The 15,920-nt window shown below is 32.0% G+C and overlaps 1 protein-coding gene across 1 annotated transcript in view; it reads left to right on the top strand.

Moving 5' to 3' along the window:
• The window catches only part of DACH1 (dachshund family transcription factor 1), a 392,928-nt gene that overhangs the window by 276,595 nt on the left and 100,413 nt on the right, over positions 1-15,920 (top strand). Inside the window, exons 6-7 of the mRNA XM_063102567.1 lie at positions 7,936-8,071; positions 10,254-10,388. Of these exons, the coding sequence (XP_062958637.1) occupies positions 7,936-8,071; positions 10,254-10,388 (271 nt within the window). The remainder of the gene's footprint in view (positions 1-7,935; positions 8,072-10,253; positions 10,389-15,920) is intronic.

Here is a 15,920-nt window from a genome sequence, read left to right on the forward strand (position 1 = left end):
TTTCAGGGAATTACTGTCAAGCTTCTGTATTGTGGTCACAATTCTGTAGAGAGACTCTCTGTCTCTGTTACTCACACTTTTTCCCTTGTTCAGCCCTTTTCACCTGACAAAAGTGTTGTAATTTGCTTTCTTTTAATCAAGGACTTTGGAGGTTTATAGTACATAGTAAAAAAGTAGAATTTTAAATGCATTTTCTACATTTTACTTTTCCTCAGAGATAAGGTAGAATTGTTTTTGGGAAATTTGGCAACATCTAAATTATTCTACATTGTTGAATAAACATCTTCCCACTCATGCCACATTACCAAGTTTTCTGAGAAGATGGAATATGACTTAAGTTCGTTAATTTTCTCTACTGACCTCGTGTGTGTGTATGAGAGAGAAGGAGAGGAGAAAGACAAAGATGGAGACACTTTATGAAATTTACAGTTAAAGAATTAAACATTGAAGAACACTTCAAAACACAATTTATAATTTCCCACTTTGTAATCTTTCTCTCAATGCAAGTATTACAATACTATATTAGTAAATAGGGCTTTATTTGCATGAAGTTTAATATGTGAAAAGATTATTAAAACTAGAACCTGAGTGACCTAATTCTCAAAGTAGATTAAAATCTTAGCGCAATGGGACATCATATGCTTCATGATTGTTTTAGTTAGAATAGTTTATTTATTTAGACAAACAAAAAACTCTAGATATATGCATCGCTTTTAGACATAATTTTTTCACACAAAAGTAGTTTATATAGACTTTACTTGGAATTAGAAAAATAGCTAAGTATGTTCTGTTTTTGTTAATTTGGATATTGATTTTAAATAGAAAAAGAGGTTGCTAACAAGAAAAGGAAAGTAATACAACAGAACGACCACTGAGGATACAATACATCAATGTATTGGAACACATCCCAGGTGTTTAAATCCATGAGTTTATAATAATACTAAAATATAACCTCATTGTTCACCTTTGGAGAATTCTAGGGAATTGATTCTTTTAAAGGACAATACTTTAAGAAAGGATAAATAAATGGAAGGGATCAAGCATTTTTCCAGCCTTTTCCATATAAACTGTAACTCAAGATAACCAAATAATTCATCAGGGAAACCTTATGTTCAAATCTTCTGGCAAATAAATAAGTAAGGAATGATAGTATCACCAAACTGCAAGTCCTAATGAAGTGATGAGTCTAGACCATAATCACAGTGGTGGCTGACATACAAGCACACGTTTTGTGCTCCTGATGGAAGCATTTGTGAAGTAGTCTTGTCCCCAAATCAACTTGAATCAAGCCTCCAGATCTAACTATGCAGGAAATTCAAGGGACAGAGGAACATCTAGATGAATTTGACTCATTAAAGGAACTGCTGATAAGAGGTTCATAGCGCTGGTGGCCCATAAGAGCACATACTGTGCGTTAATAGATAAATCATTGATTTTAACCATTTTTAGTGCTGGCCAAGTGAGAACTTCCCTTTTTTTTTTCTTACTCTCCTCTGTCTCCTCTTTGCTGTGGAAAAAGAAGTGCTACCTTTGAATGAAAATGCTAATATTTATTATTACAGAGGGTTGAATTGTCATTCCTGAGTCAAGATTATATTTGCTGCTTAGAGTAAGTTTATATCACCAAATAGAAGTCCGAAAGCTAAAGGATGCCTGAATTTTCCTACAAATGTGTGGAAAATGTAGTTCCCTATCCTCACTGAATAACTTCTAAAAAACAATGGGAGAATAAAATTAGGTTAAGATTATGCTCATGGGTCTACCAGTTCACATTTAGCAAGAGTGAGTATTTCTTGAGTTCCATCATCAAAAACAAATTTAAAAAGCTGTGTTAATAAATGTCCCTTGGAGCCTCAGTTTAGGACTTTGAGTGATGGCGTTTTGAAGGTGGCTGCCTGGTCCTCACCAGATATAATTATGTTAGCTTTGTATGCTATGTCTGTTACAAGAACTTTTTAGCATTTTCTTGAATCTGGAATCACAATTCTACTACAGTCATGTGTCACTTAACAACAGGAGTACATTCTGAGAAATGTGCTGTTAGGTGATTTTGTCATTGAGGCAACGTCATAGAGTGTACTTCCACAAACCTAGATGGTGTAGCCTATGACCCAAGCTATATGGTATAGCCACCATTGTGTAAGTGGCAGGTGATTGACCAAAACGTTGTTATGCAGCACAGAACTATATTTATCTTCTTTGCACATTTTTCCACAGTGAGGGACTTTGAATGTCACACTTAATCAGTGTAAATGATTCTTCACTTCACTAACAACATTTACCAGTTTGTAACATATACTCCATAGGGTGACAAATTTTTGTCAGTTGTACTTATATATAAACAAGGCCTAGAATCTTGCTTGGCATACAGTAGGTGTACAGTAAATACTGGTTCAATTTAAATCTGAGTTATCTTACAGATCAGAAGTTCTCATTAAATAAAGAAGGTGCTGGTCAACTTCATCTATTTATAAATTAAAAGTTCTATCTAGACAACTCATTTAAGGTTAGAAATATCTGTCTCCCCATTTCTTTATTATTTTCAGTGAGGGAATCTCTAACTGAAAAAGCAGATAAAAATAAAGAGAATTAAAAAGAGAGCAAAGTAAAAATAAACAGAATTAAAAAGAAAACAAAGTAAATTAAAGCTAAATAAAATAATCCTTTAGAGAAATGAGTTGTAATTATTTATATTTACTCTTGAAAATATTTTAAGTTGATAAAATAGAATGTATTTTGCAGTGGAGAGAAATCAACTAAGAGAATGCAGTTTTTTAAGTGTTTAGTTAGTCACGTGTGTAAATATTTTATACTTTTATTTTAGAATTTAAGAGTACATTGCTTTTAAATTCCACCTTGACTCTGAGTTATCTAGAGACCAAGACTTCTTGTTCTACCCAGAGGCAATAAATGCAGCTTTTCCTTTATTGTTCTTCTGTTACCATTAGTTTATTAGTATGACCTTTTTTTCAGTGAAAGAGTACTCTTAAATTTTCATTTATTATTGTGGCGAGTTTTATAAAGATGGAACATTGCAAAAGATTGTGTTTTATTGATTGGTGGAGTTGATGCAGGACTATAAAGTAGTGGGTTGAAGTATTAAATTAAATATTCTTCCTCTCTGTCCTACCGAAGGCCCATCTTGGAGGTTAAAGGGTATTACACAAATGAAATGATAAATCCAGTTTACATAGTTTCCCTATAGACATTGAACTGCTTCTTTCTTATTATGTCTGAATAAAACTCATTATCTATTTTGTTTCAGCAATAATTACGAGATTCTCTCCTATGCAATTCTTTACTGTCTCCCTTATTCTCTATCTTATAGAATACCCTAGAAAAGCAAGCACATAAATATGATAAAAGAATTAAGCTGTTGAAATAAATTAATTTATTGTGCAACAATGTATTCAAATCTTACTTGCTCAATGGATTTTACTTTAATGAAATTCTTCAAAGAACAATACATCATGTTCCAAGGACTGAAATTATACATTAAATGAAATGACTGGGTATGTTGTGTCTCAATTTGTAGAAAGTTTCAATTGAGTAGTTAAGCTTTTAAATAATAAAAATTTGCATAAATTAAAATATTTTTAAAATAAAAGTACTAACTATTATTCTTGTATCTTTTGTTCTTAAACACAAAACTACAATTAAAGTAAGCTAAAGCTAAATTAAATACAACAATTTTACCTGTATTTACTAAGCCTTAAGTTATGCTTTTAAAATGCATTTTACATTAAGATTTTAATCTAATTTATTTTGACTTAGTTTATTATGTGATGTTTAGAGTATTCTGAATGTATAAATGAATAAGTGAATAATTAATCAAATAAAGGACTCACCACAGAAAAAACTGACATATATATTCACTAATGAAACATTTTTTTCTACTTATGAGGAACATGTTTCCTATGTTAAAATACATAGGAAATTTTTTTTAATACCATAACCATTGTTGCTAGAGTTTTATACTTTAAATATTTAAGTATTTTATGAGTTAAATATCTCACAAAATCATAATTTCATGCTTTCCAATATGATCACCAAGAAAACTATTATGACAGGAAAATCATATTTGCAAAATGATTTAAGAGGGATTGATTTATTTCAAGATTATGCTTTATCACTGTTGAACCAAACAAGTGCCTCTGCAAGATCACTAGAATTATTATTAAGAAAAATATTGAAATGTATTGATAGATAAACATTGATGTGAGTGATCTTTTGAAGAAAATAGTTAATTTAGAAAATTCTATTTGTATAAAGATCTAGCAATGCTCCATCTCAAATACAAACTGTGTATTTCTGTGTAATCCAAGTATTAAGAGTTAGATGTATTAAGAATTAGCTTTAAAGCTTACGCAAACTGTGTGCCTTTTTATCAGAATTTCAAGAAATCAAGGTCAGGCCCTTAAAAGTGTATTGCTGGTCATTTATGCAGTTAGCTATAGCATAGTTTACTAGTACATTTATACAGATTATAAAGGAGTTCTACTACGTAGCTTTCTAAATCCATACTGTATAATAAATATACAAATAATCCAAAAGAAATATAAAATCCAGCCTTTGCACAAGCCAAGATTATCCTTTGATTTATGATTGGGAAGATTTTATATGAGCCTTATTGCCATTAGAAGCTGATTGATAGTTTAGGGTAGGGATGAAAGTTAAGAGAAAAGATTTTTTAATCCCAAATGATATTAAATTGTAAATAGAAGATAAGTAACTTTTTGCATCCAGATGTAGATCTTGTGCTCTTTTAAATCATATAAGTGTTTGTTTTTTAAAATTTATGTCATTTGCCAAATGGACTAAAGAACTTATGATTTTGAAGCATAACATGATTCATTTAGTTTGGAAAATAATTGATAATATGTTATTTGGACATAGATTTCAAAATATTTTAATTCATAAATCATGCAGTTGGATGCCATCTTTCTTTAGTATCCTGTAGTGTGACAAATACCTAAGGTACCATAAGCTTCCCTGAATAAACTAGTTTTAAATTTTAGTATATGGGGTGTACGTGTGTGACCCTGCCTGCCTGTTTACTCTCTCTGTGTCTTTCTCTCTCTGTTTCTCTCTGTCGTTTGCTCATTGTTTTTTTCCACTTTGTGTTGCTATAACAGAATTACCTGAGACCGGGTAATTTATAAGGAAGAGAGGTTTATTTGGCTTAGGATCCTGGGACAGCTTCATCTGGCATGGGCCTCAGGCTGCTTCTACTCATAGCAGAAAAGTGACAGGCAGCAGGCGGGTACAAGCAGAGCACATGGCGAGACGAAGCAAGAGAGAGACAAAGGAGGTGCCAGGGTCCTTTAAACAATCAGCTTTCATGGGAACTAATAGAGCGAGAACTCACGCACTATCCCCCCTCCTCCAGGCAGGGAGAGCATTAATCCATTCATGAGGGATCCGCCCCCATGACTCAATCAGTTTCCAACACTGCCACATTGGAGATCAAATTTCCACATGAATTTTGGAGGAGACAACACATCCAGACTCCGTCACTCATTTGCAGTCTTTCGAGTGGAACCCCACATGACTTGAGTTAAAAATGTATTGTGTGTTGCTTACATTTATCTACATATCAGTCAATTTTGCTATTTGCAGAAAATACAGCACTTAATTCTTAACCTCTGATCAATTAAGGTGAAGGGCTAGTGCTCCAGTGTAATACTGACAGCACATCTGTCCTTTGCATGGTTTTTATTGTCTTTACCAGAAGCCAATCCACACATTTTAGACAAGTTTGAAAGCACCTAAGGTTCAACAAGTTATAGTTATAACAAGATTCTAAGATGCACTGCAACTTTTGAGAGTAGAATTAGGTTGACTTTTTTCCTTTTTTCTTTACTATACTTTTAAATCATACAAGTCTTTTGCCATGAAGTTTCTTATACAATTATTTAATTATCTCATGGAATATATATTGGGAAACTGTTTCATGATATGGATTTTGGAAGAGGGCATGGTCATTTTTTTCTGGATACTTTTATTTGTCATGATCCTTAAAAATGAAGTCTCGGTATATCTGTGGCAGATGTTTATTGGCAATGCACAGCACTGAAAAATTAATAGGTTGCATATTAAAATTAAAATTAAAGTGGTTGCATATTAAAATCACTTGGAGAGCCTTAAGAAAATACTGAAGCCTGGGCCCCACTTCAGACCTAGTGAATTAGTTTCTTACAGGCTGCTGTAACAAAGAACCACAAACCAGGTGGCTTAAAACAGTAGACATTTATTCTCTTACATTTCTGGAGTCTAGAAGTGCAAAATCAAGATGTCGGCCAGGCCATGCTGCCTCTGAGATACTCTGTAGAATCTTTCCTTGCCTCTCCATACCTTCTGGTGGTGGCTGGCCATCCTTGGCATTCCTTGGCTTGCAGCTTCATAGCTCCAATCTCTGCCTCCATCAGCACATGACATTCTTCCCTGTATCTCTTCACAAGATCTTGTAGGGACATCAGCCATGTTTGATTAAGAGCTCACCCTACTCCAGTTTGACTTCATCTTAACTTGTTATTTGCAAAGACCCTCTTTCTAAATAAGTTTATATTCACAAGTACCAGAGGTTAGGATTTCAACATATCTTTTTTGGGGACTCCGTTCAGCCATAACACTCAGTCAACCAGGATCTCTGGGAGTGAAGTCTAGGCACAGGCATGTTTAAGAATTTTCCACGTGATTCTGATGTGCAACAGAATTGCAGACTATCATGTAGCTAATGGAACTGCTGCAACCAAAGACGTGTATTACCATCATTCTGACTGGTGGTTCAAAGCATTGAACTTCTTCTTTGTTTTCCATTATTAAGTTAACCATTGATATTTTGGAACCATTAGCCCCCTAACAGGACAATTACATTTTACAACTCTTTTCTTTTGCTTTTTAAAGACTTCTTTTTTAATATTTGTGTCTTTTCAACATAATGAAAATTAATGTATTAATTATTTATTATGTAGAAACTTACTTCCACATTTTTAAACATTTATTATTGTTAAGACAGTTCATCAAGGTCTATGTCTATTAATATCTGAAGGTATATATATATCTTGTTGCTCAAAATAGAAAGTGAGTACCTTATTTCTTAATCTGTAATTCCATTTATAAGAGCTCATTGGAGGCATTTATACAGTGCACTTGCAAGTTAGTCTAATGGAGAAGATACAAAGCTTAGTCAGAAGGGGAGCTATGGAGTGGGACATGAATGTTAACTTAAAATTTTATCAGGAAACACAATACCAGATTTCCTTGGGACACAACTAATTCATATTTCATGAATTTCCACTTAATGCATTTGTGTGGTTGAATTGGAGGTAGGATTGTTAGATACTCTGAGAATTATCTGAATCAAAATAAAAAATAATTTCAATGTTAAATAATCCATTTCCATGATGCATTAAAATGCGTTCTGAGCAGTGTCATGATGAAATGCTTGTTAACAACTCCTCTGGTTTTATTATTATGGTCAATCACATTGATAATTTGTGTACTAAATGATCCTTACATACTTGCTGAAACAAGAGAATATATTTAAAGATTTCTTCAAAATGATAAGCATCTAGAGTTGAATTCTTCTTTGTTCTCTTAATTCTTTGTTGTCTGATGGGTTCTTTCTTTCTTTTTTTTCTTAATGTCATAATGGGTTCTTAATGGATATGTGTGGTTGTATTCTTTGGGCTCCCTCTTTGCTATTCCTACAGTGATGCTTAGCTATACAACCATAGTTTCCCAACCAGTCTCTCCCTATAATGTTTGGCTTTGCTCAAGATAAAGGATGTCTTTCAGTACAGTTAAATGTTGATGAAATAATGTGCTTTTTCTCTTCCCATTTCTTATCGTGTTAGGAAAACTAACATTCCTTAAGTAAAGGTCCAGCGTATTTACTTCTTTTCTACCTCCCTCCCTCCCGTGGTGGTGCAGGAGCGCGTTCCCGACAGCCCCTCGCCTGCCCCCTCTCTGGAGGAGGGCCGAAGGCCTGGCAGTCACCCCTCATCGCATCGCAGCAGCAGCGTGTCCAGCTCCCCAGCACGGACTGAGAGCTCTTCAGACAGAATCCGTAGGTCTTATACTTTTACTTGTCACCATTTTCAGCTTTATTAGGTGCAGCTGGCTTTTCTAATCAAAATGCCCTCATTCCAGATAGATCTTAGATGTATCATGTTCTGAAACTCTGTAGCAATAGCCATCTCTCAAAATTATGTTTCCCAGTTTGCAATATCATGAGGTATGATTCTACATTAACAGGTTCTGATATAAACTCCCTCTCTGATGCCACACATAAAGATTTGAGCTATGAAACAGAAAAAGTAACCTTCTAGATTAGTTTCTGAAGTAAACACAACCAATTCTCAAATATCTAACTATAGTGTTTATGAATTATTCAACTTTAGTACTTTAATCTCACTTCTGCCAATTTTATAATTCACTAGTTTTTAAAAATTCATTATTGCATTAATGAAGGTATCCACAAAGAGAAAACTTTTAAAATAAATCAAATTCAAAACAATAGATTAAAAAAAAAAATTTAGTCATTCAGATGATGAATGGATTGAAGAATTTGACATTGGCTAAATTTTAGTATTTGATTCAGTAACAATCAATAATGTATATTATTGTCATATTATTATTAAAATTTAAAAATTTATTTCATCACATTTTCACAATATTTAATTTTGGTCCTATGGCCAAGAAAATTAAGAGTTAAATTAAAATCCATTCAATTAGCAGATGATTTTGTGTCTATACAAGAATCTAAAATTGTTTTTCCAATAAAATGAATATATAAAAGAGAACAGTTTGGTTTATAAAACCAACATTTATTATATTATTTAAATATTTAAACCAATATTTATTGGAGTATTTTTAGGATTTAGGTATTACAGTATTTTATGAACTCATGTTTATAATATAAACTTCATCTAATTACATAAATTGTATTAGTTATTTGGTTGTTGAGAATATCTTCAAATAGGAAGACATTTGCTAGAAGTGTCTTTATATATTACAAAGAATGTTTGCTCACAGCAAACATTCTTTGTCCGGGAGTTCTTGAAGTGGATAACTTAAAGATAAGGCTGAATATATGTAATAAAATTATAAATAAAAAGTTAATTATTGACACACATAGTTCAAAATAATGCTAAGTATTAATACTTGATTTGGCCTGCCTAAAACATATTTTCCTAATTTTATAAGAGATGATTGTAACTGTTTGTTGATAAGAATGTATGAGGGGGCTCTTCAAAAAGTTCATGGAGAATTTATATTATCTTTTAATTTTCCCACAAACTTTTTGAAGTACCCTTATATGTATTACTTGATAACCATTCCCAAATCAATGAAAACTTCCAAGGTTGGCAAACCTCAGTTCCCATTATTTCAAATAAAATATTTCCCATATGCTTTTATGCTATGCTGACACTAGAATCAGAAATTTAATGATGAATATTGGTTTTATTTCTAGTGTAAGATATGATCATTGGAAAGATTCTTTCTGGTGAAAGACTTTTTAAAAAATAATACTTAAATGGAAACAGTGAACATATTGGGGGAGATTTAAAAGAGTTTTGTTATACATTCATGTTATTTTATTAGTGGCTGTATTCTTTTTTATTCTTAATAGAAACAGGAGAACTATCATGTGTTCAAATGAAAATGTATACACATGCACACACATATGTGAAGAGTCTTCAAAAAGTTCATGAAAAGGTTCATATTATCTTTTAATTCTATTTTTCTATGAAGTTTTTGAAGTATACTGGAAGTACTAGAATAAAGTAAGAATATTGACACCATGATTTCAGTGCCTTGTAGAAGACTTTATTTATCCTTTCAGGTCACTAAAATACTGTTTATTAAATTTTAACTTCATAACATTAAAGAGCACTCTAATGTTAAGATTTTTAGATCCTGCAGAATTAAGGAAGGTTATATTTGGGAGAGAATTTGATCTACTAGTTTACAAGATTGAATAGTTCATCGGTAATGGTTGCTGTGGTATAGCCATTTTCAAAAACTTATGGGAAATAAAACAAAGTGAAATGGTGTCATTTTTTCTGCTTATTCACAAGAATTATCATGGTTATCAATTCTCATGGTATTTTAAGGAATAGATTATAATTTGAAAGTTAGACTATTGTATTTTACTTACATTTCAGTCCAAAAGAGTTTGACTGAATTATTTGAACCTTGTAATATTACGGTTTTTTGTGTTTGCTCTTTTGTTTTGGGCTTTACAGCTGTCCATCAGAATGGGTTGTCTATGAACCAGATGCTGATGGGTTTATCACCAAATGTACTTCCTGGACCCAAGGAAGGAGATTTGGCTGGTCATGACATGGGACATGAGTCAAAAAGGATGCATATTGAGAAAGGTAATATATGTTAACGTGTCATTTTTTTCCTGTTCAATATATAAACTAGATTTTAACCACAGAATGAGGTATATTTCTACATCATGTAATAAGATAGCACACAAACTTTTTTAAAACCAATAATATTGAGTAAAAATTAGGCATACTCAACAAAAGTGGTGTGAATGAAGACCTGCTGCTTTTCTCTTATACAACAGGTAGGTGACAATTTAATTCCAAGAACATTTAAAAAAGATAATTGTTTGTGTTAATTCTTGTCTCTGAGTTCCTGTAGTTCTGCTGTCTTCCTCAATGCCTTCAGGGCCACTGTCCTTTTACTTAGGATGGTAGAACAACCAAAGACAATATACAAAGGATTACCATAAGTCTTTTTTTGGTTAAAAGACACATGGTCATTGGACCAATAAGGAAATAGAAATGAATCTTACCAGTAAATGTACTAGTAGTTCACAAGTGTGTGTAACAAATTACAAAGCTCAGATTGAGCAAATCTGCAAAAGATCCCTACTTATATTTTGTTAGTATTAACCTAACCTGTTTTTACAGGCAAAAAAATGTATATTTTAATTTCCTATTTAATGATATAATTTCTCCAAAAATATTGAAATATTATAAATTATAATATATAATTATATATAATATATATAATTATATTTATATTATAAATTTATTCTGGTAGATATAAATACATGTTTTCAAATTATTAGTTTTGAATTATGAATATAGGAGCCCCTTCACATCTCTTCTATTTTAATCTAATATTTTCAATTTTAATAAATATAGATTGGGTACTGTGCCTATTTTTTTTGACATTAATGTCAAATAATCAGTGTCATGAGTAAGAATTATTATTATTATTATTATTATTTTGCAAAACATATACAAAGGGCACAATTACGTGGCTGTTAAGAAGGAAAATAAATAAAATTGGGTATTTAAATAATTAATCAAAGAGAAAAAAGTTATTGGAGAGAGATTAAATTAAGGAGGGACAAGTTTTCTCCCCCCAAAAGTCTACTTACAAAAAGGTAAAAATGCTTACATAAAACATTTTTCCATTCAATGAGAACAAAGCTCTACTAAGTCTCTTAAGAAAGAGTGCAATATTTCTACAAGTTAGATTATCTGTACTATGGAATGTCAATGAGAAAATGACAATTCTTTTTAGGCACTTACTTACATGTAAAATCTAGACATAATTGAGAAATAGGAAATCCTCTAATTATTTGTTTATAAATTTGATATCAAGTGTTATTACTAAGCTAACTGGATTATATGCCGTGTATCACTAAATCAGATGGTCTATAAATTTCTAATTTGAATTTTCTATGAGCTGTTCCTCAAAGAAGAAGAACAATATGTTATATATGTCATGAATTGTATGTATGTTTTGACACATATCTTTTTTATTTAATCAAAAACCTACACACAGCATGTTATGAAAATTAGCATAGTGATAAAATATAAGGTTCCATAGAAGATTAAGCAGTATTAAGCAGTCATATTTACATGTTAAAATTAATTGCATGGGTTAAGCAGCCATTCTCTACAAGTGTTCCACTTTCTAAAAGCATTGCTGATCTTTTCCCTCACTCTAAATAAAAAAAATAAAGACCTAGAGAAAATTAAAGTGACTCTTTGCTCCATTTTTTCATGGATGCCATTTGGCTAGTTTAACTTGACATGCATAAGAGGGAAGTTAATTTACGATATACTATGGATGTCAGAATCTTAGGGCTTAATTCTCTTGCATAACCATCATGGAAAAAGGCTCAGAGTGAAATGTAAAAGTCTAGAAGTGATAGTGAAGAGAACACCACCAAAGCAGGACCAATACTATAACTGGAATAATGAATCCTCCTGGAATTTTTGGTGGAGAGCTTTGTACGCCCTTATACTTCAAGTTGAGTTGACCTATAATTTTCATAATATTTATGTTCACGAGTCATGAGTTCAAGTTACCTATCTATTTAATTACTTGCTATTATTATTATAGTATTGCCTGCCACTATGGAGGATTTTTTGAAATAGTGTATGTGCTGTGTTTATGTAAGTGCCCCACTTCTGTTTTTCTTATGTTTCTACCCCAACAACTTCATTACAGCTTTATTATTTGGAAGGCACTTCTTCAGCAGTGTGCTTCCACTACTAGACTGTAAACTTCCCGGAGTCTTCTGGGTATTACATTTGCTTTAAACAGACTAGGCTATCTGTGAGTGCATACTGATCTGGGCTGAATTACTAAAAGAGTCTAAGAGACAGAGAAGAAGAGTTAAAACGACTGTGAAGATTACTTTCCTAAGTATTGTTAGCAAGGCCAAAGGTGGAATTATTTGACTTTCAGAAAGTACATTCATACGAAACATAGTAGAATATTCTGACCATAAATATACGTAAAACTTACAATATCAGTACTGATACTTCTTATCACGTCGAGGTTTTCTAAATGATTTTGCTGTCAGAGCAAAAACCTTGACCATATCCCAACAGTTTTAGAATATTTTAATGTACATTTTATAAAAGGAAATAAATTTTTAACATTCTTTTTAGAAATGTAAAACTACCATTGACTTCAAATGTAGATAGTAATTATGGGAATTTTAATAAATTTTGATTCTGTTCTAGTAAGTGTTTTATTATACGATGCTCTTTCTTTTGCAAGCTCTCTCTTTTATCTACTTTTCAGCATACTGAATTAATAGTAAATATTCATGGGCTTTCTAGATTGATAGAGTATACTAAATTAAAAATTGTTTTCTTTCATGACTATATTTATCATGTGCCTCATAATAGCCCTGTAACTCTCTTACTACTCATATCTGTATAAAACAAGTAACTTCATTTAGAGACATTTGTAGAGAAATTAATTATTTGTTTGTGTCATTTTAGGCTTGAACTTCTTATATGTAATTTACTGCCTACCAATCAAATCATTCAAAAGGCAATAATTCTTAAAAAAAAAAATTTTTAAAATCCCAAAACATTGATAACTAAAAATAGATACCAAAATTCATTTGTATGCTGAGAATCACTGTGGTCTGAAATCTTAATCATCAGCAGCTTTTAAACATTTTGTATTCTTAATATTAAATAGCTATTGGCTTCATTCTATTAAACAAACAAACAAACAAAAAATAGTAAGCCACCATTAGCTGAAGGACTGTAGGAGAGTTCAGAAATACTAACTGCTGAGTAAATTCACTCTTTCATTTTTAAAATAAAGAACACTGGTAGAATTTTGAGCCTAGGGAGAGTTTAATTAAAGCACACTCAAAATATAAATGTGAAGAACCAGTTAGTGTATCAAGAACAAGAACTAATAGACATGGGACACTGTTGTCATCATCCCAAGTGTAAGGAAATACTTTTAAGATTATAAACTTTGATTAAAACTGGGAGTTTGTCAAAGAGATGTGCTGAGGAAAACTGAAAACAAAGTACATGGCATGGCTTGAAAAACAATCTTATGTCTTTTAACTTTTCCAAACGTCCCAAGTTCTCTGGAGCTTTCTGCTTTTTAAAAACATTGCTGATCTTTTTTCCCTCCCTCTAAATAGGGAGGAATAGGCAGTCATAATGGACATTTGAATTATATCAATAGACTCACTGTTCCTTGATGCTGGACCTCTCTGTTTATCTTCTCCACATTTGTCCACTGATGTTATTTACAGTGTTGCTCTCTCATGAATAATTTGTTTTTTGTTTTCCTTAAATTTGTTTTCCTTAAGTTGCTGCTACTTTCCACAAATTTTGGAGCACGTTTCTTATCTTGCCTGTAACTTAATATGCACATTTTTGTTATTATGGAATTTATCTAATTTTTGATTTACCAAAAATTAAATGCACAACAGAGACAAACCTATCATATTAGCTTCTTCTAATTATAGAAAAAATAAACAATTATACTTAAGACTGTTGGTTGAATACCTAATTTATATTAGTGTATTTCAGTCTTGGATTAAGTATTCCAAAGTGATGTAATCAATTAGTAAATATTTACTAAAAACCAAATATGCACGAGAAACCAATGAAGTACAAAAATTCTCTTTCTCTTATCCCCATCTTCTTATAATTGTATCAATGTTTTTTCTTACTATGTAGCCTAAATTCCTCTATAGTTAAAGCTCTTTCCTTCATTTGTTTTTTATAAGAAATAAGAAAACTTTCTTTCACTGGTGACTCCTACAGGACATTGGCATTTTACAAGCAGGACCAACTTGAGAAGAGACAGGAAATACGGGAAATTTGCTTCAGGCTATAAAACATTTCTTTTCTGGCGTATTCTGCTTGGTGGGCAGTGCTCAAGACTTCCACTGCTCAACATCCTTGCATAAAAGTTTTCATTTTGGTGCTCTGAAGTGGAGGACAGAGCACTAAAGGCATTAAAGTAGTTAGCAAGTTGACCATATTTGGATTTCCTCTCATGTTAATATTTTCTTCTTGGTATCCAACCTCATGCATAATTTTCATACAAAGCACTTTAAAACAAAATATCTGAGCCATCACTTCTCTCAAGTTTCTGGAAATAACTTTTTGAAATATATTTCCTTTTGCACATTTCTCATTGTTTAAAAAAATTTTAACTTTACTCAAATTAGGATTGTCTTCAAAATTGGCTTTCTTCCTTTAAATTCTAGATTGACATTATACAAATTAATTAATAGTAATTGTTACATGCAAATATATCTAAACCTGTTAGGAAGTAGCTCATGTTACAATATAGATGCGCATAGGCTGAAAGCCCCTTTTCATTCGAATTTTCTGTATTTTGATAATGTTAACATGTTATAGGACTATGAATATTTTCCTTTAAAAAAATTCTCTTGCATGCAACTTCTCTTTTACTTATATCTTTTAGATATAATTTTTCTTGGCACATCTTATAATCACTTGTAAAACATGATCTCTCTATATTTGTGACTTTCTCAGTTTCCAAGCCTGTGAAATGAAAGTGTTGAACTAAATGCTGACACTTTTAATTCTGTGATTCATATACTGGACAACAACAAATTTCTTTGGATCCCACAGCTCTTTCTTAAGTAGATGGCAGATTTCATAGGCAAAGCCATAGCTTGGATAAAGCTTTCTTAAGACACTGGTTTTATTATTTTATGACTTATAATTTCTAGAAGAAGCATTTGTAGTATTTCAATGACAGCTTAAGAAAATTCTCACTATAAGATTCCCATAACAACCCTGTAATGATAGCAATTGGTATAACATATGAGCTTCTGTCGATTGAATTTCCCCCCAAAACTCAACGAAGCTTGATCCCCATTGTAACAATGTTAAGAGGGTAAGAAATCAGACTATGGCAGTGTAAAAAGGAGGGGCCTTTAAGAGGTGATTGAATCATGAGGACTATGCCCTTGTGATTGAATTGATCCATTCCTGGATTGATGAGTTAATGGTTTATTGGATTGTCACAGGATTGGCACTTGTGACTTTATAAGGAGGGCAAGTGAGCACATAAAGGAGCTCTTGTCATTCTCTTATGTGATACCTATGCTACCATGGAACGCTGTAGAGAGG

The sequence above is a fragment of the Cynocephalus volans genome, chromosome 7, assembly GCF_027409185.1.
Source record: "Cynocephalus volans isolate mCynVol1 chromosome 7, mCynVol1.pri, whole genome shotgun sequence".
Taxonomy (NCBI): Eukaryota; Metazoa; Chordata; class Mammalia; order Dermoptera; family Cynocephalidae; genus Cynocephalus; species Cynocephalus volans.